The sequence below is a fragment of the Dryobates pubescens genome, chromosome 22 (assembly GCF_014839835.1).
Source record: "Dryobates pubescens isolate bDryPub1 chromosome 22, bDryPub1.pri, whole genome shotgun sequence".
Lineage (NCBI taxonomy): Eukaryota > Metazoa > Chordata > Aves > Piciformes > Picidae > Dryobates > Dryobates pubescens.
In genome coordinates this window covers 5449634-5477406 of record NC_071633.1, presented here as the reverse complement: position 1 = coordinate 5477406, position 27773 = coordinate 5449634, and the positions used below count along the sequence as shown (strand labels likewise).

At 40.3% G+C, this 27773-nt stretch overlaps 1 protein-coding gene across 1 annotated transcript in view; it reads right to left on the bottom strand.

Moving 5' to 3' along the window:
* Nucleotides 1-27467, bottom strand: part of LUZP2 (leucine zipper protein 2) — a 159684-nt gene extending 132217 nt beyond the window's left edge. The window contains exon 1 of the mRNA XM_054171665.1: nucleotides 27074-27467. Within this exon, the coding sequence (XP_054027640.1) occupies nucleotides 27074-27135 (62 nt within the window). The 5' untranslated portion in view covers nucleotides 27136-27467. The remainder of the gene's footprint in view (nucleotides 1-27073) is intronic.
* Between the last annotated feature and the right edge of the window lie 306 nt (nucleotides 27468-27773).

Below are 27773 nucleotides of genomic sequence, written 5' to 3'. Positions count from 1 at the left end.
TCATGCATGCATCTGAAAGCCTAAGCACATTTAGCTTAATGCAGCATACTTACAGTAAAATTAAAGCTAATTTGGAAGACATAAACAAGATGAAATGATAACCTTCAGAGGTCACTTCCAACCCAGACCATTCTATGAAATACATAATAAACCATGTTGGGAAAGACCTTTGAGATCATCAAGTCCAACCTATCGCCCAACACCATCTAATCAACTAAACCATGGCACTAAGTGCCTCATCCAGTCTCTTTTTAAACACTTCCAGTGATGGTGACTCCACCACCACATGGAAAACCAAAGAAACAGCAGTTGCCACCAGGAAACTGCAGCAGATGTACTGCTCAATAGCATTAGTACCAAAGTACCTGAACTGGTTCAACACTGTTTTCTAGCATAATTTCACCAATTCAAGGGTCAGGCTGCATCAGTTTTCAGTCTAGGCTGTAAATAAACTCTGCCTTATGTTAACTTGCAAATACACTTTTTGACAACTACATTAGAGAAGGACAGAATCACAGGGTTGGAAGGGACCTCAAGGATCACCTAGTTCTAAACCCCATTTCCCAACACTTTCCACTAGATCAGGTTGCCCAGAAGCACATCCAGCCTGGTCTTAAAAACATCCAGGGATGGGGCTTCCACCACCTCCCTGCATCACTTCCAGAAACTGCTTGTATTACTACCTTTGAAGTAAAGATAGAAAATATATCAGCTTCTAAGGATCATTCTCTCATCATCAATCATTATATAAATAATTCCTTAGCAAAACCAAACCAAACCAACAAACGTCCAGACTGCAAACCCTCCCTCCACACAGCAAAAATTTCCCTCCAAACAACCCATCAGAAAAAGCCAGAGACAACACAATATCCTCCAAAGAAAAAGAAAACAACCAACCAATCAAAAAAGAGTCCCTGGGAAGCCTGCCTAAAAGCCCCACTCACCCACCAGAGATTAAGCTTCTGCCAAGTTTTGTGGTTTTGTTGCTGTTGTGGGTTTCTGGTGTTATTTTTTTTTTAATTCTGTAGTGACTGCATTTTCATTCCAAGAAAGTTCATTAACCCAGAAAAAAAGTTCCCTTTTTTTGTGGTTGTTTAGGGGGGGGAAAAAGAAAATCTCAATAGTAACTAAGAAACGAGGACAAGTAACTAGGAAAAGCAGCAGGTCTTACTCAACCAAATGATTAAGCACTAAGTGGAAGGAAGGAAGGAAGAAATCTTAGAAAAAGCTGTTTATCTACACCATGCCTTCCTTGTGCCAAGTCAGAATCCCCACTAAAACTTTTCTTACACCTGAAGACAGTTAATTTGATAATCAAGCCCTATTTATTGCCCTCTCTTCTCCAAAATGGGCTAATTATTTAAGAACAGAAGAATATGACCTATGCTGTTAGCAACAGTCAGCCTGTCCTGCAACTTAGAATCATAGAATCGATAAGGTTGGAAAAGGCCTCAAAGATCATCAAGTCTAACCAGTCACCACAGACCTCATGAATACTAGACCATGGCACCAAGTGTCATGTGCAATCCCCTCTTGAACACTTCCAGGGATGGTGACTCCACCACCTCCCTGGGCAACACATTCCAATGTCAAATTACTCTTTCTACTAAGAACTTCTTCCTCTTGTTCTGGTGCTGGTTGCTTGAGAGAAGAGACCAACCCCCTCCTGGCTACAACCTCCCTTCAGGTAGTTGCAGACAGCAATAAGGTCTCCCCTGAGCCTCCTCTTCTCCAGGCTAAGCAACCCCAGCTCCCTCAGCCTCTCCTCATAGGGCTTGTGCTCGAGGCCTCTCCCCAGCCTCTTGCCCTTCTCTGGACACTTCTCTACTGAAATGGGAGCAAAATTTTTGCAGTGAAGGAGAGCAACACATTTCTACACCATGGCAAACAATCTACATTACCTACCTAGGAACAACCCCAACTAATACCAAATACCCACTCAACATTAATACTGTTCTTATTATTAATAATATAAGTGCTTTTTAATGATACAAAGCTTCTGCACCTCTATTCTCTCTTTCAGGTCAATATCTTTACTCCCATTACAGGTAAGGGCATTAAAAATAACCTTATGTGAGTAACTAATCAATACAGTTATTAACTATTCAAATACTTAAAATATTGAGGTTTTAAAATGTATTTATTCTTGACATAATTGCTTCAATACAGGCACTTTCATGGAGAAATTTAAACACATTTTTATCCCAAAACAGAAGAAAAATAACTGTCTCTTAATGAAATGCACACTACTAACTCTTAATCATGTCCTGATTCTCAGATAATATTAAAGCAATTCCTAAAAGATCCTTAATGCAAAGGAGATTTATGAAGCATTAAGCATTCTTTTGCAGCTCACTCATTGCATCCCTTTGTAAAGTTGTATTTATTTTCTAGCAGTCTGGAGGAGCTCCATGTGCATGTCTCACAGCATTGCTGCACAACAGCATGAAGAGAACAATGCTCAAACAAAATTCCAAGTCTACAGTGACACAGTTTTAGGAAAAGGGTCTAATTAATTTGATCTCAACCACAGGATATCAAGTTATGTGTCACTTAGGACCGTACAAGTAGCTTGTAACACACTTTATGATTCTGGGATTACGGTTTACAAGACACCTCTGACATTTAAAAAACCCTGAAGGATGTTAATTTGTGCCATAGATTCCACAGAACCAAACCTCTCACAGTGAAATTCGCAATTGACTATTCAAGGTCAAGCCCAGGAAAAGAACTAAAGCATTTCATTGATGTTCTATGATCAATGGTTTTGATTAACGATTCTTTGAATTGCTTTCATCAAAACCATCTAATCTGCCAGGTGCCTTTTTTCTCTGGTTTCCATGTGCTTATCTACACAGAATTCTGCTTGTGCCTGGACTACTGTCTTATGTGCTTTATGAGCCCTTCAGTGGAGCTGACTAAAATGTAAAATCAAGCTTCCCTCACACCACTTCACTAGTGAATAACTTAACACATGCGTTGCAAGTAAAGCAGATAAATGGCAGAAGAGGAAAGCTGTCAGGATTTTAGGAGGAAGAAAAGAAATATGAAATGAAAATAACAAGAGTCTGAACAAACCTATATCTGTAGCAGCAGCAAGAGGAGGCCATCATTAGACATCAGCAGGACGCAAGTACCAGTACACCCCAGAGGTATTACAAAACCCAATCCATACTCACACCATGGCTATACCTATCACAGTTTGGAACCCAAGAAATAGGCTTGCATCTATCCCTACAGCATTTTTTCAGCTATTATTCTGTTACTATGGGGGGGGGGGGGGGGGGGGGGGGGAGAAAGAAAGAAAAAGAGAAAGATTTAATCATTATTCTTGAGAATAGAAGCTTATTTGCTTGGGTTTGTGCTTCTTGGTACTTTAAAGCCTGCAATATGAAGTTTAAACCTCATTACTAAAATGTGGTTGACCCACAGAGAGAATTTGAGAGAGTCCTAACTTCATAGGCTAGTGGAGCCTTACTCAGATCTCTTAGGATCCCTTATTGCTTTCACAATAACAACTGACAAGTCTGCCCTAACCATCTCTCACTTTCACTTTCTCCTTCACAGTCACTGGCATGTGAGAGAACACTCAGAGAGAGCTGAAAGCTCGTTTCAGCCACGTCCATTTACTCCTTGGAGGTACCAGGAGCATTTATTTACCACACCACTTTTCTCTATGCAGTAAATGAACAAGTACATTTACAAATCAGACAAGAAACAATTTTCATATTAGGAATTATTTCCTTTTGACCAGATCAGAATAATTCTCACTCTTACTCTCTGCTGCAGGTCTCAAGGAGACTAAATACACCTTGCATTAACTTGCTCTGTGAATTTATTTCTACATGTGTGATGAGTGAAAATTGTTCTATCAGATAGTTAATAAAAAAAAAAAAAGGAGATCAGGAGTAACTCACAAAGGAAAATTAAATTATCCATTCACAGAAAGTGTGTGGTTTAGGGGCTGTGCCCATCCATAAATGAGTAACAGAGAGTCAAAAACATATTGCACATATCTGTATCTACCATTTCTTCCTGATGTGAAGGAAAAATATTCTTTTCTAATGTATTTCAGGTGCCAGTCAATTTTTCCTGTTGGGAGCTGAAATCTAGTTAGGTCTTCCTCCCAACATTCCCCAAAGCCTATTATGAAACTTGTACAGAGATGTGCAAGGCCAAATCAGTCTCACTGACATGACTTTGACTCCTTTGATCACAGTGTATATGACTTTACAATTGCAGTTAGCAAGAAGTCCTTTCAAATGCTTCAGCTGTCAGTGGAAGAGGCCACAGAGAACAGAGCCCTGAAAGAAAGAGAATGCAATCCTCTCTCCCTTACCTCTGTGAGCCACTAAAGCTGATACCTGTGACTAAAATCTTAAAGAGCAGACACAGAAGACTGTGGTTAGGTCCCAAACAGAAAGTTGATTTTTAAGGTCATTTATCATGCACTAAAATTAGTCTTCCTTGAAGTCAGTGTTTTTCAGCAGATAAATCCAAGCAGGGTTTTATCTATGGGATATTTCCATCACTATCCATTTTCTAACAGGACAGTCACAAGGTTTCAAAGTATGAAAGGCAATTAAATTGAGTTTACTCTTTGTTTCACTTGCTAGTGTTCCTGGCAATCAGGAGCAAGCCTTTTAGAACAGTCATCTGGCATACATGTATCCAACAGGGTCTTTCTAAGGAGAAGTGTGCCCATTTTAAAGATAGAGGAATCACCTATGTTATCTCTAATTGTTTCTGTTTCTTAACTCACAAGGCGTTCATATTAGACTCTTCATGGCAGATACACACCAAATTTTTGATCAGCATAGAAAAGCCACCTGCAATATCTGCCAAAATTTAGCTGCTCTTTTCAATTGGTCAAAACTGTGTTTTTTTGTTGTTTCTAAAATAAGAACACAGATTCTGAAAAGGAGAAAACAAATTCATTCCTTTTTTTTCTAGCCAATAAGTGGATATAGTAGATTTAGGCACTCGCTGTCAAGGCAACAAATAAAACCAGCAAAATAAGAATGTTCTCTTATGCTGTGTATTCCATTGAATAAGAAAGGTGAAACAATAATCAAATCCTTTTCCCTGCTGTGAACTGTTGAACTGAAATCTTACCTCTGTTTGACTTCAGTTTTATAGCCAACCCCCTGCCCAATTCCTAGCTTTGTGACTGAACCAGTTTGCAACACATTTCGTGCTGCACAATAACATTTAAGTGCCCACTGAAACGGAAAGCAGCAAGTAAGTCTGATTCATGCAGGCCTTTAAATAGTAGGTATCTTTTTCTACTGAACAAATATAACTCATCGATGGAAGGCTGTATTACTCAAGAAAATACAAATACATTTTCCTTAATGGTTTTTTCAAGCCAAATTTAACTGCAGCTCTGACTTAAATCTGGTAAGAGAGAGATGAAAAATAGCTTTGATGTGACACAAGAAAATAACACAGAGGGAACAAGTGACTCATGTTTAGTCATTCTTTCATTTCCATTGGATGGACACCTATGCCATGGCTTTAAATTAGTAAGAGGAGGAATTAACCCACTCATTAGGAAAAAGATTTCCAGTTACTCGCAGCGCAACCGTAAATCCAAAGCTAATTTGCTAACATCAAAGATCATTAAACGTAGACCAAGTCCAAACCCAAAGGGCTCCTAGTTAATGCTGAAAACCTGAGAAAGCAGGTCTGAGCTACTCTTCTGTACCACAACAGCCTGAAAAGTCACAGTGCATAATTCTGCTCTTCTCACTCAGTTTTTCCAATTACTTGTTGTAAGAGAAGCCGTTTAATGAGCACTGTTGTGTGTGCAATAGCAGATGAACTTGAAAATACATCCTCTGACGGCTGCCTGTTTCACTGGGGTGGACCTGCATTAAAATCAACAAGGAGATTGAGTGATTTAAATGGATTTCTGACTTTAAAAAGCAGAATTTTCCATGGTATACTCTCTTAAAACCCATACCCTATCCTCATTACTGCATGAATTCCATGCCCGTTAAATGTACAGTACAAGTAATAGTTTGACTGATTTGGTAACATATTTTTTTACCTTAGCTTGACCTTTGTAGGACTTTCACAGGTCTAAATCCATACTGCTAATGGAAAATTATACTGGCTATATGCATGTTTGACAATTGCATCTGCATACTTCATTAGTATGTTGTCAATTCTATTTTTTTTTCTCTTTCAAATTAAAGTCTCCCATCAAACACTAATTTCTGAAAGAAATTTACTGTTGCTTTTTTTTTTTTTTAAGAATAACTTTGTCAAAAGATCTGTAGTCAAACTACAAGGTGGGAGAGATTATACAGAGGAAAGATTAACAGAAATTCTGACCTTCCGTAAGAAGGAAGTTCTGTGTGGCCAGCAGGAGCAGGGAAGTCATTCTGCCCCTCTACTCAGCACTGGTTAGGCCACACTTTGAGTACTGTGTCCAGTTCTGGGCTCCTCAGTTCAAGAAAGATGTTGAGATGCTCGAATGTGTCCAGGGAAGGGCAAAAAAGCTGGATAGGGGTTTGGAGCACAGCCCTGTAAGGAGTGGATGAGGGAGCTGGGATTGTTTAGTCTGGAGAAGAGGAGGCTCAGGGGAGACCTTATTGCTCTCTACAACTACCTGAAGGGAGGTTGTAGCCAGGAGGGGGTTGGTCTCATCTCCCAGGCAACCAGCACCAGAAGAAGAGGACACAGTCTCAAGCTGCACCAGGGGAGGTTTAGGCTGGGTGTTAGGAAGAAATTCTTCACAGAAAGAGAGGTTGGCCATTGGAATGTGCTGCCCAGGGAGGTGGTGGAGTCACCATCACTGGAAGTGTTTAAAAACAGACTGGATGGGGTGCTTGGTGCTATGGTTTAGTTGATTAGATGGTGTTGGGTGATAGGTTGGACTTGATGATCTCGAAGGTCTTTTCCAACATGGTTAATTCTGTATTCTGTAAGGAGATATGTATTAAGTCATAGAAGCTACACTGGGACAAGCAACCATTTGGTTATCTTTATAGTATCAAATGAAAGTTAAAAAAAAAATATGTTTTTTAAACTGTAAGTATTTTAAACAACACTTCACAGACACATTTCACATCATTCTACTATGCACAGAAGTACATGTGATAGAAGAGTTCTTGACCCCTGCAGGGTAGCACTTGGACCTCACATCGAGAGTTATCAAGGCTGATGGCACCTTGCAAACACCACTCTAGGGTCCCTCCAGGCTGCTTGAAGTGCCAAGATTGGGTAGGGAAAATTTTTTAACATTCACTGAGAATGGTTGCAAATATCTTTCAGCTGGAGCTCCCTGACTATAATGAGGATTATCCCATCCGTGCGGTAAAGTTTACATTTCAACTTTCCTCATGATTGCGTCAGAATGCAATTAAACCTGAATTTGGAGAGCAGTACTTCTTCCTTATGTGCTTGCTCTTCTGCTAATATCAAACATAAGCAGACTTTGCTGCTCTTGTAAACACATTTGAAACTACATTTACTTGAAGGTTGCCTTAGAGATCACTTAGGTATAAATCACCAACTTCTTAGAACATCTAGATGTTAATTCACAGCAGGGAAGGTGATGGATAAGTCTAATCTCACTGTCTGAAATGTAACTCGATCATGGAAGATGGAACCTTGTTTTGTCTTTAGTAAAAAGAGAAACAAGGTTTTATTTTGCTGTTTCTCTGAAGTCTTGTCAGGAAGGACCCATCCAATAACAAGAACAAGTTCTGCTTGCAGTCAGGTCAATCACATGGTTTCTTGCTGATTTGAAGCAAGACCAACATTCAATCCAGAAAATATCAACCCAAAACATTCCTGCGGTCATGCAGTTTCAATAGTTTTGTTTGGGTTACTTATGCAAACACGGGGGCAGAGAACAAAGGCTTAAGAGTCTCTCTTAAAGCTATTAATCTGCCAGAACCAAACCATTACTAATTACCACTCTTTTCAGCTTGTGGGATTTTGATTTGTTTTGTGGTGTTGGTTGCTTGGGGTTTTTGGGTGGTGTTGGTGTTGACTTTTTGTCGCTTGGTTTATTTTCTTTCCCCTCAGGAAATACAGTGTCCATTATTACCAAGTCAAGTAATCATGTAACAGAGAAGAAAGAAGTGATGAAGTTTTCAAAGTATGACAGTTTAATCCTGCTTTCCCTTCTCTTTCTGTTGTAACATGAAAAGAAAACTAAAAGACATTTGACACCTGCAACACCTCTCTTGAAAAGTACAAACAGATCATATCTAAACTATGAGGAACAAAGTCATGCTCAACACAGGATGGGGTCCCACTTATTCCTAGGCTCCCTTAATACTGGAAATACTTTATATTTCAAATTTTCCAACACACAGCTATCTGAGACAATCCACTTCTTCTAATGAAATAATGAGTTGTTAGCGATCAAGTGCAGCAGCTTGACAAGAATGGGGAGTTTTTTGACTTTCATAATAGCTTCATAACAGCTGAAGAATAACCATGATTTTCAAACTACAAAACTCCAGGGACAGTTTTGAAATAATGTAAGCAGCAGCTGATACATTACCAATCTCTGCAAATACACCAGCTGAGGAAAAATAGTTCTGCAATATTCACTCACCACAGGATGCTTTCGAACACAGGAGTTTTTCCTGAAAATTAGATGCTTAATCTAAAATGTCTCTAAGTTCCAACAAGTACATGTCTGACCTCATATTTCAACACAAGATAAAGCATAAGGAGATAGTAAACTGGCTCCTCTGCCATTTTACTGGAAAACTCAAGGCATTTATTCCTTCACTATCTGAATTAGAAACACATGCACATAACTTCATGATTCAGTTCGTTCTCTATCTTATTTCTACAACCCTTCCTCTAAATTTTATTGTCAGCCTTAAAGGAAACTCCAATACTATAACTAAGTCTTCTACAAAGTCACTTGTTTCCAGACTGCTATTTTTCTGTCAAGCAATGTTCCTCTTCATCCTTCACTACTTATCAGTCCCTCCAGAAAGTGATACTTCACTTTGCTTCTGTTACCTGTTGGCAATAATTCCACTGCATGCCGACAGCTGTATTTCTGCAAGTTACATTTTCAGCGCTACTTCATTCTCCAGCATCTGAGCTGAACTTTCATTGTGCAAATCTCCATGCACAAGCCTTAGACATGCTGCTCTTTTCAGAGCTGCACAAGCCCTCAAGCTTAAAACCATGGGAGAGCAACAGCCAGGGCACATTCTTTTCTGTCCCCGTTGTTTCAGTTGTGCATCATTTACCAAGTTCTTCAACAATTCATGCTCCACCTCATGCAGGAATTAAAATCCAAAGTTACAGTCTGGCCTTCAGAGAAAAACATTTGTTTCTCGCTTACTGCAGTGTACCAAACATATGTTAGCCATCTAGTGAAACCATGTGAATCTTTTCTGACATTGGTATTTAATACACATGGCATCGCTGAGTATCTGTTGGAGAAATAAATGGGATTTCAATCTCAGTCTTTCTCACTCCATTACCTGCCTTCTCTCCTCCTCTTTCCTGAAGCTGAACTGATTTTTCTATCCCTATTCTTCTCATCCTATAATGAAAGCTAAACCAGAAATATTTTCAACTCAGTTCCCTGAATGTAAGATAATTTAATGATGCAGTTCTTTCCAGTACATTTCCAAGACCCATGGACTTGAGGTGTGCAATAATGCCTACTACTTCTGGTGGGGGCAGGGCACAGTGATATAGAACAGAGCTGGGTCAGGACTGCAACGTGGCACAAAGGCAGTACTGTCACACTAGCATTCTTAGAATGCACTACACCTCATCTACCTCCATCCTGCTTTCTATTTCCCCTCAAGCACTGCATTTTATGTCTACATTCCACCATCCCTGATATATCTGTATACATTCTGACACTGCTAAGGGAAATGTAAGAACTGTCATTTTCACGTGGCAACACAACACCACGTTTTTAATTAGAAGAGTACACTCTTTCCTGACTCTCAAAGGGCAGGCACAATAACAATTACATCAAACTAAAAACTAACACAGCATCAATCATAATAACATTAACAAAAAACCCCAAACAAACCAACTCCAAACAGATGGCACAAGCCAATTGATAGCTGTACCTGTAAGGCATGAGCAATTCACTGAAATAGCAACACACTATTAGCTCCTTTAAGCAGGAACTAAGCGAATACAAAGGATAAATGATAACAAGCCTGAAAGACACCAGTCTTAAAAGAGACCTTGTTGGTCACCAGAGGATAGGGATACAACAGTATGGGGTAAACCAGAACCTTGTTTCAAACCATATTCTATGCAGAGCCCTACAGCCCTCCTCGTTTAGTCACTGCTTGATTAGCAGCAAGCATTAAGCATTGCGTGCAACCTGTAACTTCAGAAAACACTGAAGACTATGCTTTAGTGTTCAATACATTAAGAACAATAACAGATAATCAAGTAAATTACTTTCTGTTCTGGACTTTTCATACCACTTGCTGAAAAAAACACCAAAACCAGACATGGATTTCTACCCAAATCACCTTAGTGTTGTCAAGATAAATACTTGCTCCTAATGCTCTCCACCATCTTGCCCACTGATTTAGCATAAGGGAATAATACTGACAGCCTAAGTCAGTGGTTCCAGATTTTGCAAATACTTCAGCAGGTAAAAAACAAAAGCAAAACAACCCCAAAAGCACCACTTGCAAAATTCAACTCAGCTACTGCAGTTTACATAAATTAGCTCTCTACTCTTAGCACAATTTTTCTCTATTAGTGAAAATGAGTGATTAGCAAAAGATATATTAGCCATCATTGTATCCTACATGAACACCCAATTTTCTCCATCTCTGTGTCTTATGTCTGCTGCAGATGCCATACAGAATATTTTATTCAATTCTCTTCCACATTAAAGATTTTTTTTAAATCTAGCGGCATCTTAGCAATGAACTCCTTATGAAATGAAGCATAAAGCAGAGATCTTCCAACAGACCTCTCCATTCCTGATTTCCTATTGCCCAACACCTTACAAAGTAGGAATGAACTTAGAAGTGGCCTTTTGGAGCACTGGCTACCCCTTTGTATTTCCTAGTGAAGCAGAATACAGACTTAACCAGGTTAGGAAAGACCTTTGAGATCATTGAATCCAGCCTATCACCCAACACCATCTAATCAACTAAACCATGGCACCAAGTGCCTCATCCAGTCTCTTCCTAAACACCTCCAGTGATGGTGACTCCACCACCCCCTTGGGCAGCACATTCCAATGGCCAATCACTCTTTCTGTGAAGAATTTCTTCCTCACATCCAGCCTAAACTTCCCCTGGCACAGACACCTTTTGGAAGCAGCTGTGCAGGTGAATAAGAAAGAAGACAGGTAGACATTAGACTGATCAATAACACACAAAGTGAGTATAATTTGGAAGGGTGGAAAACTGCACACAGACTAGAAAATATTTCTGCATGAGCAATAGGGAGGGAGCTCTGGTTTATATGCTGCAGTTATCTCGAAGGAGCTAGTTTAGTTTTAGAAAATAGAGGTCATCTAATATTATTATTTTTCATGTTTGGCTGTTCTTACAAAGCTCAGCCTAAGAATCGAGTCTTAAACATCGATTTGGACCCAAATGTTGAAAGTGCTAATTGAACTGGCAAAGATACAATGCTCACAATTAAAAGATGTCTCCATTTGGTTAGCAGCCAGAACCATAGACAGAATAAAGTTGCAGATGCCAGCTCACAATCTGAGCCAGTTCCACTCTGAAACACAGTACCGCATTTCTTTCTTACACATTGGAAAGGAATACAGTGATCCTCACGTGGCAGTGTGGTCATTGACCTCAGGTACTGGCTTCTAAAAGGGGAGTTTTCTTATCTTCTCAGCATCACAGGATTTAAACATCAGAATATCCAGATGCACTTTTCAGTAGAACCATCCTTCAGGTATGATGTACAGCTTTGCCTGTTGGTGTACAGTGTCCACTTGCTTACAGAAACACCTTTTACTCTTTTGACTTGCCTACTGAATTCTAAGATAAATTGAAACACAGTTTTGCCACACCTGTATTCTTCACTCTTGCACATTAAAAGTCATATGGTTAAACTGATCATTATGAATTTGATGAGTGCTGGAACAGTCAATCATTGTTTTCCCTACTAATGCAGTGGATCAGCGATATCCTATGAACCACTCTCTGCAGCAAACATTAAGAAAATGTAAGTGAAAACAACTATAAAGGCTTAAAATTTTCAAGTGACAGAGTTGCTAAAGATGTTTCTGGGACACTGTAGTTGTCATAAGTTTCTCAAGTACTGTCAGCCAGTGGAATAATCTTCACAGGGAATTGCAAACGTTGGCTTCCCCATCATTGGACACTTGTAAGACACAGCTGGACAGGCTGCCAGGCCATCCTGTCTAGACTCTGTCCTTGCCAAGAAAGGTTGGACCAGATGATCCTTGAGGTCCTTCCCAACCTGCTGTTCTCCCATTGACAATTCTCCTCCACACAAATAAAAATGTGAAGCCTAACGCAGACAACTTCATCAATTCCAAATTATCTCAACTGAAAACAGTGATGGAAGGTTTAGTACTGATAGTTTAAGAGTGAGCACTGATCGTTGCTCTGTTCTGCAGAAGTTAGTTAGTGCTATTTTATGATACAATTTTATAGATCTCTATCTCAGTGGTTTCTGTAAGTGGATCTCCTAATTTTTGACTCGAAGCTGCCATTTCTTTATTCTCTTCCTTTAAGGAACAGTTTGCTATAACATGGGCCAAAAGGCTGAAGTTCTGCAGTGAGGAAACAATCATTAAAACATCCATGTGAAGACAGTGTTAAATCCTTAGCTATTGCAAATCTTCATAAATAAATTGCTTCTGTATGATTGCAGAATGCTAAGAGCAGCAACTCTCAGGAGAGTAAATAAGTAGTGAAATGCACTCTGATTTAGGTATAGGAGTTTAGAACAACTCTTATCCAAAGGAAAACAGATTGCCTAAGTGTTATTGACAATTTCCCCATAACACCATTGTCTTGTCATTTAAGTAGTTCTGTGTCTTTGATCACAAATCTCTTTATTAATTTCTCATCATCGCTGCATGCAAAAGTTTTATGATGACTGATATTTTCATTTATTACCAAAGGTAACACAGGGCTCTGGGCAACCTGATCTAGTGCAGGATGTCCCTGCTCACTGCAGGGGAGTTGGACTAGATGACCTTTGATGGTCCCTTCTAACCCAAACCATTCCATGACTCTACTTTGAAGCCCAGCTGTCCCAAGTAGGGAAAACATGATTTTTTTATTCTTTTGTTTTAATCTTTTGCCTAAGTTTATTTATTATTACTCAAAGGCAGATGCAGGATTCTGTTCATCCCACCTATTGCTCCAATCAGGCCTGAAATCAAATTTTACAAGGCTAGTAATTTTCAAAAGCTCAACTAACCTTCATAACATGGATTGACAGGTTACATGTAATATTGCCCATTCATAAAAGGATTTGAGAGTGTGGTGGTTTGAGCCTTAACTGGGACTTAAGTGCTCAGATCGGGGCATGGCTGAGAAGCCCTCCCCCGCTCCCCCCTCCTCTTTCCCAATAGAGAGGAAAAAGAAAGGGAAGGAGCAAATCCACCAAGAAATAATTCGGAGTCGGCTTAGAAGTAGAGAAGTAAAGAATTTCCTTTAAACAATATATATATGTAACAATAACAGGTAGGGTTCACAAGGGTAAGGAGCAAGGATGGATGGGAGGAACAAAAAGAATACAAAACCAGTCTCTGAAGAGGTGTGGAGGTAGCAGGGAGAAGGATCAGGCCTGACCACATGGCAGAAAAGCAGGGAGCCACCAGCAGTCCTTGTCAAGCAAAGACAGGGGCCAAGAGAGTTAATGGCTGCAGTATCCTCCTTTTTATAGCCTTGCTGGGCAGGGAGAGGGAGTGGAACAGACTAATTTAGTTTCCCAGTGGGAAAACCCCCTGCAGGGAGGGCAATGCTCTCACAAGCCTTCCCCCACTTGCTTCCAGGATGGGCGTTAACCCAGCACATGAGAGAGAGATTGATGTCTTTCTCTAAAGAAGATTTCAAGGGATACCTGCCATGGAAATTTTGCAATAGCTTCAGTGGTAGTTAAGAAGAGAGCATGCAAAAGCACCCACTGTTTCACACACATAAGGGAGTAGTTCAGAACAGCCCTCAGGGTGCAGCAGATGCTGCCACAGATCACACTGAAAACCCAACCTAGCTAGGAAACACCCACCAAGATAACAGAATGCTGAGTAAGTGTTCAGCTCAGCAGCAGCTTCTCAACTTACTTTTCTAGTAGCATGTGAGGGGTTGAAATTACTCCCCAAAATGAAATTGCCAGAGCAGCTCAGTTGGAAAGCAAATGAAGTTGTATTTACAAGCAGACTAAAATCTAGACATATGAAATGCAATGAATATGTACAAAATGTACAATATTTGCATATATTTACAATTTATAAGCAGCAGAAGAACCCCCTTGGACACAACCAGGTGGCTTCCAACAGCTTTCCCCTCCCTGTTCCCTTCCCCCACCCTATGCAATGGAAAAGGGAAAGAGAAGAGCAGAGGGTAATTTGTTAGTACTTAGCCACAAGAACACAGCCAAGGTCAGCAACAGCCAAGCTAAAGCACCAGGTAGTATCAGCTAGAGTAAAGCAGCCAAGAGAGTTAGTTTATACAACTAACTTTTTGACCAAGAGGATTATTTAGACCTTGTCATCACTTTCCCTTTACATCCAGTGGTAATTTATTTACATTCTAACACTTTCTAGTTAATCTGTGGAAAATTGTCCTAGGCATCAGCCTAAAACTGCCACATAATGTTAAGACCTATGCCACAAAAGCATTGAGCACTGGCAACTAAATGTAATATTCTGTTGAAATTCAAGGAATCTCCAGAATGCTTTTAGAGCTATGAGGATGAGGACTTTGAGCTATGAGGACTTTGAGCTATGAGGACTTTGATATCTCTCCTATGAAGAAAGACTGAGACCTGGGGCTGTTTAGTCTGGAGAAGAAAATACTGAGAGGAGACCTAATCAATGTCTATAGATAGCTGAGGGATGGGTGTCAAGATGAAGGCACCAGGCTCTTTGGGGTGGTGTCCTGTGACGGGACAAGGAACAACAGGTACAAGCTAGAGCAGGAGATTCCACCTAAACATGAGGAAACACTTCTTTACTGTGAAGATGACCAAGCACTGGAACAGGATGCCCAAAGAGAACAGAACAGAACAGACCAGACCAGGTTGGAAAAGACTTTTGAGATCACCAAGTCCAACTAATCATCCAACACAATCAACTAAACCATGGCACCAAGCACCCCATCCAGTCTCTTCATAAACACCTTCAGTGATGGTGACTCCACCACCTCACTGGGCAGCACATTCCAAGGACCAATCCCTCTTTCAGAGAACTTCCTCCTAACATCCAGCCTAAACCTTCCCTGGTGCAGCTTGAGACTGTGTCCTCTTCTTCTGGTGCTGGTTGCCTGGGAGAAGAGACCAGCCCCCACCTGGCTACAACCTCCCTTGAGGTAGTTGTAGACAGCAATAAGGTCTCCTTTGAGCCTCCTCTTCTCCAGGCTAAGCAACCCCAGCTCCCTCAGCCTCTTCTCATAGGGCTTGTGCTCCAAACCGCTCACCAGAGGTTGTGGAGTCTCCTTCTCTGGAGACTTTCAAAAACCTGCCTGGATTCATTCTGTGTGACCTGCCCTAGGTGATCCTGCTTTGATAGGGGGGTTGGACTCAATAATCTCTAGAGGTCACTTCCAACCCCTACCATTCTGTGATTCTGGGATCTTTTTTACGCAGAAGCGCAAGGCCTGTTCAATTGTAAATCTGCAAAGGTGGCAGTCAGCAGAAGAATTCCAGAACTTGTCAGAAACAATGTTTGTCTCCAGTACAATCTCTTGTAGTCAAAGGAAGTGGCAGGACATTAAAAAATAAAAAAATGAAGCCCAGTGCTATGTGTAGAAATGAGTTGATATTTTTGTCTGCTGAAGGTGTGTCCAAATTTGACGCTTAAGCATTAAAATCAAAACAAGATCCAAAACAAAACAACTTGGCCATTTTGAAGCATTTAATTCTGTACAAACAGAATTATACAGCTTTGCTCAAGCCACTGAGAAAAGATAGTCAAAAATCAATTTTCCACCCTTCATTATGTGCCTACAACTTGAAATCCTTTGCACAGAGGCACATACACTATACATATTTATGTATCTTCCCTTCAGCTAAAGGGAACTTTTGCATTCAGAAAATGCATTAATGGAACTGGGTATAATTTTGCAGTCTTTAGTTTCTTTTTATCAGCACCTACAATGATGTTTTGGCATTTACTCCAGCTGAGGAGACTTCCCTCTGTCACTTTTTTTTCCCGTTATGAAATTACCAAGAAGCAGGTAAAAATTCTCTCCATCCTCAGTGTGTGGCAAGCAATAAGCACTAAGGAGATTTCCACACACACACACTACTTATAAAACAGTGTTATCTGTAGAATACTGAGAACTTTACCCTTAAGGTAGAATTAGATGTATGCCATTTATAAGGTTTTAAGTATATGGAGCATGGGTATCTACAACACAGGAGAAATCTGTTCTATTCCCCTAGAATCAAGGTGGAAGTGTTTGGGTTTTTACTACTTTCTTATTAGGAGAATAGAACAGAATAGAATAGACCAGGTTGGAAGAGACCTTCAAGATCATCGCATCCAACCCATCATCCAACACTATCTAATCAACTAAACTATGGCACCAAGCACCCCATCAAGCCTCCTTCTAAACCCCCCCAATGATGGCATTTCCGTTAAAGCTATATTTTAACACCACTTTTTAAGCTAAAGCTAAAAGGATTAAACATACACCAATACCATAATTTCTAAGTAATGAGCAGTAACAAGGAGAGCAGAGCAAAACTGCTTCCCCCCAATTTTTGCTCACACACTACATATATGTTAATTAATTATTATTTTTTAACTTTCTATAGAAAGAGTAGCTCCTGAGTGTAGATTCATAAAATAGTTTAGGTTAGAAGGGACCTTCAAGATCAGGTAGTTTCAGGTAGCTTGCCTCTGGTAGGATACAGGTAAGCAGAATATCTTTGGAATAGGATCAATAGTCCAACTTACTCGTTCACCACATAATGTCTTTTTTCATCTACCCCCTTCTAGCAGATACCAAATTAGTCTGTTTTCCCATCACCCTCCCTTTGATATCTTGTCTCATTCTATTAGGCCCTACAATGGCTGTGGCAATTTCTCACTTCTGGCTTTGTGCAATGAAGCTTTATAGGGATACAGGTTCCCTGCAGATTGGGTGGTTGGGAAGGGATTGCTTGAACGTGTGTGTTTGTTTCCAGCTCAGTCATCAAACTAACTGCTGAAAACTCCTCTACTTATTTTTCCAGATGGGTCCTTGCAAATATTTGCAAGAACAAACATTCTGTGACCTGAGTAGTCTTCTACAGGAATGGCTGCAGTTACTGTAAGGATCATTTCATGCCCTAGAATGTGAAAAGATTTAAGGCAGATGAAATTATTCCATACTGCTTCTTCCAAAGTTCTTTCACGTTCCTCTGGTAGCAACCACCCTTGGCAACAGCACTTTATTCCATAGATTTAATGCAATGTGTCAAGAGTTAGGGTGACAAAAACTTCATGTTCCTGTAATGACTAAATGTTATTGGGAAAGTTTTTTTCATTACACATGAAAATACCTTTTTAACACATAAGGTTTAAGCAGCAAAGAAACATATTGTCCCTACAGTAAAATGAAAGCTGCAATATTTAACCCTGACTGCAATATCAACTTCTCTTCATCACCTATTTGATGGAAAGGGGTTAAACTTTTCAGATTATATTTTATAAGCCATCCATGAAGGATTAGCCTCATAAAAAAAAGGGAAGATGTATTCCTTAAACACTTAGTTCTGGTATCTCTATCCTGTATTTTCTTCCTAGCTATTTCAGAAGCTATTTAAATGTCGTCAGTCTAGGTATGTATTAAATAGGCATAACTGACTAACATATTAATAGGCATAACTAACACATTGAAACAGGGAGTTGTTCTGAGACTAGTTGGAGAACTGATTAGCATTTCTTTAAAACAGATTGATTTATTTTCTTACAGCAATTTAATTCTTTCTGCTTCCAGTAACAGATAACAATTTCCCCTTGAGCCTAAAGAGCTCCAGCTGAGTAGAAATTTGGGAAGGAACTAGGATGCTTGAAACAAGGGATAAAGAGGGAGATATGAGTTAAAGAAAAATACTAAATTGAATGTCTGCTTTCATAAGCTTCCCTGAGCCAAATACAGCACATCTGTGTATACTGAACAGCAGATAGTTGTTTTACAAGTAAATAAAAAAACCTGCAGAGAAGTCTCTATTCACTACCCATGTACTCGAGGAGTGCATTTTTTTTTTCATACATCATTCATATTCACAAGAAGAGATTTCAAAGAAAGCAGTATTTGAGACTGATCTTTCAGTGGATTAAATAGCACAGGCAGCACTGATTGCAAAGTTAGAGATGCATAATGAAGAAACAGAAGGGAAGCAGCAATGCTAACGCGGATTCCGACCACGGCCACAGCGTTTCCAAAGTTTGGGGGAATTGAACATTAAGCAATTAGGAATTTACATTAGGCCAAATTACCTTATTCCTCAGCCCGGACTGAAACAAAGAGAGCTGCAAGGCTAGACCTTCTAAAAGAGGCCAGGATGGATTGCTAACAATCAGGACTCTTTCCCCCCTACACATCAGCAGCTAAATAGTTTCATTTTCAAAGCATACAGCTCTCACTGATGTTCAGGTTTTCACAAGGTTAGTACAGCCAACATGCTGTCTGCTTTTGAAATTCCAAAGGCATCAGATTAGACTCATTCAGCTCATTTAGAGAAAATCCACTACAGATTATAGGTATTAAGCCTTCCTGAAATGTCTGGTCCCTTGGCAAATCTTGGCTCCCTTCACGGAAGGAAAAAGGAAACCAACCAAATCCAACAAAAAAGCCACAGTGCCTACTTTCAGAGGAGCTCATATCAGGAACTTCTGTACTCTCTGTAGAGCAGAGGGGTAGATGTACAGCAGGGATGATGGACTCTGGCAGTCAGTAATAAGTAGTAAGGATACAATGGCTGTGTTGCATATCTTGACACAGAAAAGAAGAATTAATCATCAACTGATCGGTTTCAGCAAAGCAGCTCAAAGGTTCAGTGACTTACTCAAGGCAGCCGTTTGCTCTGTGCCCTGCCTGAGCACAGAGATTTCTTTACAAAAAAACTAAGTGGAGCAGTAGTAAAATGGATTTTATTCCTCCATTTCCAAGATAGGCATTCTCTCTTTGCACATCGAGCACACATTTCATTACACCACACTTCATCAAGGGGGAAGCAACTTCTTCAACAGGTAGCCTAATGCCACCCAGCATACAGCTGCTTTTCAGTCCTGTCAGTTCATGTTTTCCACACTTTCTTTTCTTTTCCACATTTCAGTAAAATCTCTTCTCCCCACCCTCCCTACCTCATTTGCTGCCACATGCTGGCCTGAAACAAACACATGACTGGAAGATCATTCATCTGTGATGAGCATAGCGTACGCAAGGCGGACATGGTTCATTACTGGGCTTATTGTTTCTCTGTGTCCCTTGGTTCCCCAAGCAATTCTGAGGTACAAAGTCACAGCTCCTACATCTGTAGTCATTCACATCAACAAAATCAGAAACACCTGAAAAGCAGAATGAAGTTTTGGAACTCCAACAACTGTATAGTCACAGTAAACAATCTCATTTTGTTTATCCCTTGCCGTGCCAGGTAATTTGACTTCCCTTCCTGTCACCTACTACCAAGCCAAGTTTTATAAAGACCCATATGAGTTCCTGAAAATGTATTCAAGCATTATTCTACAGTGAAATTACAGAGACTGTACTCCATCACAAACCTCCATTTGCCTGCCCTTTCACAGGTGTTCTGATGCTCATTAAGAGATAACACAGGAGCAAAGTCAGTGACAAGACTGTGAAAGTGTAGTGGCCTGGAAGTGTAGTGTCTGTATAGAGAAGTTAGAAGCTGCTGCAGCTCCATCTCTAACCAGAAGGGAAAGCTGTTAGCTCTGTGATTAGATGGGATTTAGCAAATATGTGCTTGATTTTCAAAGTGCTTCAACTTGCCCCACACTGGGGAAATCTGTTTTGCAACCAGCTTCCACTTTTAGAATTGGTAAATGAAAAGGAAATCTACATAAATCTCACAAGGAAATTGTGAGTAGAAGTTAACCAACTATGACCATTCATAAATAACAACATGTAAATGGGGGGTGGATAAAATAACCATTTAGGTAAAATACAGTAGCTGGGAGTATAGTGGCCTTAACCTTCCTAAGACAGCAAGTGAAGACAAAACACACTGCATTTTTTTTTTTGGCACTTCTCTACTCCTTTCCATAGAAACTATCAATCAATATTGGCAGGGAAGATATAGAGAAATTCTGTCCATGCTTGTTTCTTCAGCTTGTGAGAGTCAGACACATTGATTTCAATCATGATTCACCCAAATATTCTTTGTTTCAACTAACACAGCAGAGACTTCACAGGGAACACTACAGAAAGCATTGCAAAGATAATACACAGTCAAAGACTAATAAACACAGGAGTGATAGGAGGTAAGAGCTAAGATGAGTGAGTAACAGCACAAGAAAGGAAGGAAGAGGACTCAATCATAGCACACAAAACCTGCTGTTTGATGCAGTGTCCTACTTATTATTCAGCATTTCTAAAATTGCCACTCTGATGTCTTTGAAATAGCAATTGCAACATTACGCATCTTAAACCTTCGCACAACATAAAGACTGAGGGATGGTATGAAATGCCTTTATTCTTCCTGCCAAACACATTCCTTGTCTTCCACACAGAGAATATTTACAGATCTGACCCTTACCATGCAGCTGTGCAAAACTAAACAATGAGTTGAACAGCAGTTTTGACAAGTGACATGAATGAGATGTATTTGTCATTAGAGGAGCGTATCAGGAGGATTACTATCTGTGAACAAGTTTCTGTTAAATATAGACAATAATATCAAACTCACAATCTCACAGAAACAGGGCTTACAAGTTGAGGTTAAGATATCCTTTTACTCTGCCCCAGCTCTAAATTAATAAATGAGAAAGGAACACGAAAGAGTCAGCCTTACAATTTCTCTAAACACACAAAAATATATTAAAATGTCAAAAGTAGCTCCACAGCAAGTCTCCTGGGCAGGCAGGCATTATACAGAGCATAAAAAGCAGAATCCACACTGTTCTATTGCAGTAAAACTGGATTGTAGAGACCCTCAAGATTTACCAGAGATCACTTGGAACTTCTAGAACATTTTGACTGCAGATTAGATCAAACCTGAAATAGGTCTTTCCTGATGGCTGTTTCTTCTCCTCCCTTATTTTTCCCCCCCCCTTATTCCTCCTCTTCTTCCTTCACATTCTACATTTGCCTTTTTTGTTAATTGGTTGGTTGGGTTTTGTGTGCTTTGGGGATTTTTTTTTCTCCCAGAAGGTAGAAAAGGCTTTGTTTCACCAAGGAGATCTAGACACTTGTTTATAAGTCATCAAAACAAAGCCATGATGCTAAGCATATTCCTTGAAATAACAGAGCTGTGCCACTGGTAAATTTGTGCTATTAGCCTTCAACACAGACCACTACGAAGCCCATGGGTTTGTAAGCATAGTACGGACACAAGACATGTGCTAAATGCCACTTCTGTCCTTCAAACATAAGTCCTCACCAGTGATCAACCAAACATGCAGCATCATCCACATTGATGGAAATCAGAAAGCTTGCACAGCTCAGGAAACTCAGAGAGCCAAAGCAAGTGTGAAAGGAATTCTAAGCATGAGTCAATGCCACTGAATTTCTGGAAGAGTTTGGAAAGTGTGATACTAAGAGAGTCTCGTGTTATCCAGAAGCCTACAGAAAAATGCAGCATCTTTTTTTTTATTGCTAAAAAAAGTAGCCTACTACTGTTCTGTAGAGTTCCATTTCAGTCGTGGGGAAAAGCAAGGACATTGCAGGACCTCAGCCTGAGATCTCAAAAGTGAGAATCACTTTTGACTACTTGGCAGAGTATGTAGAAATGGCGTGGCTACGGCCGAGGGCATCAGCACAGACCGAGTCTCATTCTTCCACCTCAAACTCTAGAAAGAAGCAGGGTTCCCTCTGCTTTCCTATCAGTCTAAATGAAAATCAGTTACTTTCAACATCTGATTATAGCTCAAACAGTGTTTTTAAGACAAGACCTTGACAAAGATTTTTAAATGTTCTCCCCCACACCTCCTTACAATAACATCAAAGGTGTTTCCCTTTATCTTTCCTTAAGTCTCAAACTGAATCTTTTGCACACCTTTATCTGAGGGGCTGAAAAAAATATCAATATTTTCATATTCTTGATTACCAAACCAAACAAATGTAAAGAAAAGAGTCAACCTTGAAAATAAATGCAGGGAAAAAAAATAAATAAAGCATTTAGATCTAGTTCTCACATTTAATAAGGCAAGCCAACTGTTTTTCTATCACCTGCAACAATAGACACACACCAGATCAACACCTGTATCTTCATGAAGCAACATCCACCCTCCAGAAATGAGCACACTACTTTTATCCTGCTACAAACTGCAGAGGTGGCATTCTTCTGAAGCCAATTAACTACAGATTGCCTTTTAACACCAATGCAGTCAGACTGCCAGTAAGCTGCAGTAAGAAGAGAAAAAAAAAAAGACCAGTGGTCATTTCTCTGCCATAAAATAAGTTCTGTCTTCTGCAGCCCTGCTATTTGCACATCCATTTAATGAGTTGCTGTGGTAGTACGGTTGCTATTCTGGGCCCCTCAGTTTGGGAAAGATGTTGACTTGCTGCAACGTGTCCAAAGAAGGGCAACAAAGTTGGGGAAGGATTTGGAGCACAAGCCCTATGAGGAGAGGCTGAGGGAGATGGTGTTGCTTCGCCTGCAGAAGAGGATGTTCAGAGGAGACCTTCTTGCTATCTACAACTACCTGAAGGGAGGTTGTAGGCAGGTGGGGTTTGGTCTCTTCTCCCAGGCAACCAGCACCAGAACAAGAGTACACAGTCTCAAGCTGCACCAGGGGAGGTTTAGGCTGGATGTTAAGAAGTTCTTCATAGAAAGTGTGACTGGCCATTGGAATGTGCTGCCCAGGGAGGTGGTGGAGTCACCATCACTGGAGGTGCTTAGGAAGAGACTGGATGAGGTGCTTTGTACCGTGGTTTAGTTGATTAGATAGTGTTGGATGATAGGTTGGACTTGATGATCTCAAAGGTCTCTTCCAACCTGGTTAATTCTATTCTATTCTATTACTAAAGTGCATCTTGTATGGTATATGATCTTGTTCTCAGCTATAAAGTGTTCTGTCAGAATACTCTGTGTCTTTGCATCTTTGTCATATTTCATGTATGGACAGAAGGGAATTTATTGCTAGAGGAGGGAAAGGCAAATTTTGTATCACATCAAGCTTCTAAGCATTCAGAGTTTGGTCATTTAGAAAATAAAATAAAATTTGTAAGATTATTGGTGTCCAGCTTTTCAATAGCAATGGTCAAGTAATATTCACAAAACTGTCCTTTTAACTGGAAGTAAGGAAGCCTCATTAGACAAGACAGGCTGGACTACAGCTCTTAGTTATTGACGCCAATGACTGACTTCATGCAAGCATTTCCTTCGAGAAACAATTTCCAGTCCGAACGCTTAGGTGTCTGGGGCCACAAAAGCACAGGGGTGGCTGCAGGATCTGACTCTGGCACTGTGTGCACTCACTGACTCATTTCTGAAGTGGTATGGGAAAACAATAACATGGTCTTCAGCGAAGCATGACAAAAAAAGCATCATGTACACAACCATCACATTATAGCTGCCCAAACCAAGATATCCAAAGAAAAGTAAAAGTGGACAGGAAAACACACACTTCAGAGTAGTTTTATCAAGTTAGATTCACCTTCCAAAATATTCCCCTTAACATTTTATGGGTCTGATTTTAGAGCAGTAAATTTTACTCATTCCATCAATACATCTATAGTTAACTGGACACCTCAATCTTCTTACCTCTTTGTCACTACAAGCAACTGGAAATAGGACTACGGGTGACTCAAAGCCCCACCAAAACTGCTTAAGTAATGAAGAAAAGATTGCTCATTTCCAAACCATGAACCTGCTGTAAATTGATAGGCATTTGGCTCATGCCTGACTTTAGACCATGCTGATAAGCTCCCCTCAAACAATTCTGAAAATCAGATTCAACGATGACTGCAATATTTAAAGTGCCAGCTGCCTATTTTCCTCTTTTTAACAATACTATAAACCAAGAAAAGATGACATGCTGTGGTAAGAGCTGAACTCATTAATTCCTATTTGTTTTCAATTAGGCTTGAAGACATGCTGAGATCTTTCAAACTGTCACCATGACATGATGGAAAAAGGGATGGCATCACCACATGACAAGGAATAAAAAGCAGCAGCTGTCCACCTCTACAGTGCCATGCTCACGGAGTCCAGTACCAGTGCACAAAAAGGAGGCATTGTGCTGTACAAACTTTGAGAAAAATAAACCTTCATGATGGAAAACTTTCTCCCCTGCAAGGCTGATGCTTTGCCTTAGCTAAGCAATTTCAGGCAGCAGGATATTAGACCCTGGGTTGGCTTTTTTTGCACATAAACTAGTCCTGCAAACCTCTGTTTGGGTCCAACCCATGAATTAACCATATGTTTACAAGAAATACTAACTGCCACAGGCAGAATTGCCTTCTGCTGAAGGAGATTAAAGCATAATCTCTTTCCAGTAGATGGCATATTGATAGCACCAAATCATTTTTTAAACTTCCATCGTGTACTGTTGAAAAATTACTCCATGTTCTATGCAGCCAGCTAAAAATTAAGTGACTGCAAGCAACTGCTGAACAGAGTTGTCCAGGACTTTTATAAATCTCCAACTCTACAGCAGACATTCAGTCTCCTTTTTGACAGGATAACCAAGCTGGCATCAAAAGCAAAATTTCACTTTGCAGCACACATTCTACTTGGGTGGAGTTTTTTAGCTGGAAGTCCGCTCACATTGAGCATTTTCATCCCTCACGTTACACAAGAAGGTGAATTATGCGCCACAAACTTATACTCTTATGAAAGTACAGCTCTTCCTCAGAGTCATACGGCTCACAATTAGCATTAATGTGGCAAGTTCAGCTTCTTCATCTTATTTCCAACTACTGTTTGGAAGGTGGGGAGAGACTTGTTGGCTTTTACAGGTCATTTTTCTCACAGATAGTATTTTCTGAACAAGATGAGGACCTGCTTTTACGGCTTTACACTAAGCACCTTGTTCCAGTTTACCCCTCTGAATGTTGAGGTAGTTTGCAAGACTTCATCAAAACATCAAAATGTGAAAATTTAGTATAGTTTCCCACCTCCCTTTTCACTAGAGTTTAATCTGCAAAAGCTCATGTGGGATATAAGCCTGCATCTTTAAAAACAGGCTTGATGCTTCCTCCCCTTTTTAACTCTGGCATGATTTAGCAGAGAATGCATCACTATTAAAGGAGTGCAAAATCATTAATCTGAATTGACCAGAAGTTTCACACTTGACTGCTAGTGAATGTTTCCTTGGACCATTTATTAAATCAGAAGGGATAATTACTGAATCACAGTATAATACCATTTTCTTCCAGGTGTTATATTTCAAAGATCATTGGAGTGATTTGCATGGACTGGTATTACAAAGTCCCTAAATAAGAAGTATTACCCTCACCAAGACAACCCTCTCCAAGGGACTGAAGTAACTGAAATACTTGGATAGTCTTAACTTCTCTATTTGAGGCCTTTTCTCCACTCAGAGATTGTGTTGCTACTTGTGTTTATGTAGAGATGTGTTCCTGCTGCACCTGCAGACAATTTTTTCCTTTCCTTTTATTTTCTTTTGAGTCTCAGTGACCAATTAAGTCTAAAAACACACAGTGCACGTGCCAAAAGCTGCTTCCATGCTGATTTTACAGGGAAGAGACACCCTGATAAATGTACACGCACACATCTGCTGATAACATGCTTTGTGGACTTATTACTAAGTACCCTACGAACTCCTAACACAGCAGAGAAATATCACAGTCAAAATTTGAGCTTGGTTTTCTGATAAGGAACTGGAAGTTAAAAAGCCTGAACTGACAGCAGCATCATTTTAACAGATCTGCTCTGTACCAGCATTAACTTTCCATCTGTGTACATCGAGGCAATGGGATAGAGTGCCTCGGCTTTATCTTTGCTTTGCTGAACATATTCTGTCCACAACAGAGAGAATATACTATCTCTGAGCAACTGAGCAGTACACATTATCTTATCAGAACACTGCCTGGTCAGAAGAGGTTTTATTTTTAAGCTGCCATAGACTTTGTTCATATTTTCTCGGTGATTGATTATAATTGCACAGAAAGGAATGCTTCTAGATTCCAGCAACTTTTTGACACATGTTTTCTGGCATTGGCATAACACTGCAACCTCTCACCTGCATTTTCACAGTAAAAAAACACCCCAAAATAAATAAACAAACAAACAAAAAACCCAAACTAAACTAAAAAAATAAAATAAAAGGTAAACCCTAGGTCTATGTTCAGATATGGAAACATAAAGTGACATGAGACTGTCCAAGTGTTCATCTTGTCACTCTATAGAAGATAAAAGGTTAGCATGGTCTCAGTTTCAGCTGTTTGGCTTCCTTCTTTCCAAGGAAACTCGATCTGTTTTTGCTGCTGTATACGCAAACCTTGTATTTGTTACTGTCTTGCTACACCACACAAGCTGTGGGTCAATTTCTACAGGAGTAGCAGTTTTACATGACAAGAGGAAAAAAAGCCTAGAAACACCAAGAGAAGACTCAGTCTCTTTCAGAGGATCGGGAGGGGGAGGGGGCGAGATAAGAATCACAGAAGATATCTGCTCTAAACTTCCTACCCCAGCTGAAGATGAAATCTCTATCATTTCTCTTGAGAGCACTGAATCTAAGACAGAAAACAACAAATAAACCAGCAGAACTCCAAGCAAAATAGCTCTCGGTACTCACCTAGTGCCGAAGACCAGTGCAGGAAAGAAAGGCAGCAAGTAATAAGCGGAGATTAATCTCATGCTGGAGCTCCTCCGTTCTGTTCCGTTCCTCTTCGCGCCGACTCTTCCCCCTCTCCTCGCCTGTTCCCGAGCCTCGCCTTGCCTGGGGAGCTGCCTGCCCTGCTGGGGAGGGTCCTCGCTCCGCCACAGCTGACAAACCAGCAGACTGAGTAGGGCAAGGAGCTCCGAGTGGGATTTGAGCTCAGGAGTGATGTCACGAGGCAGGGCGAGCTGCTGCTGCTGCTGCTGCCGCTGCAGCCCACAGCTCGCAGCCCACAGCCCGGCCGGAGGATGCGCTGGTACCCGCTCCTTAAGCGGCGGCCAGGGAGGGATGGGCACACGGGGCTGGGCACTTCTCTCTGAGGTGACAGCAGAACATAGCTGAGAAAATCCTTCTGGAAGGAAAAAGAAATAAATAAATAAATTTTAAAAAACCCCACACCACATCAAAACAATGAATCCAGCACTAATATTTTCCAATTAGTGTCTTATAAAGACGTTAAACAAAGACAGGTGATACAGAAACAGAATGGTTCCAAGGAGGAGATAAGTCTCAGATCAGCCAGCTACAACATCTGGAACGGTGTGGATTCTGTTGGTAAAAATTCACAAGTTACTATTTCAATGAGATACTCATTCACCTCAGTGCAACATCAAGT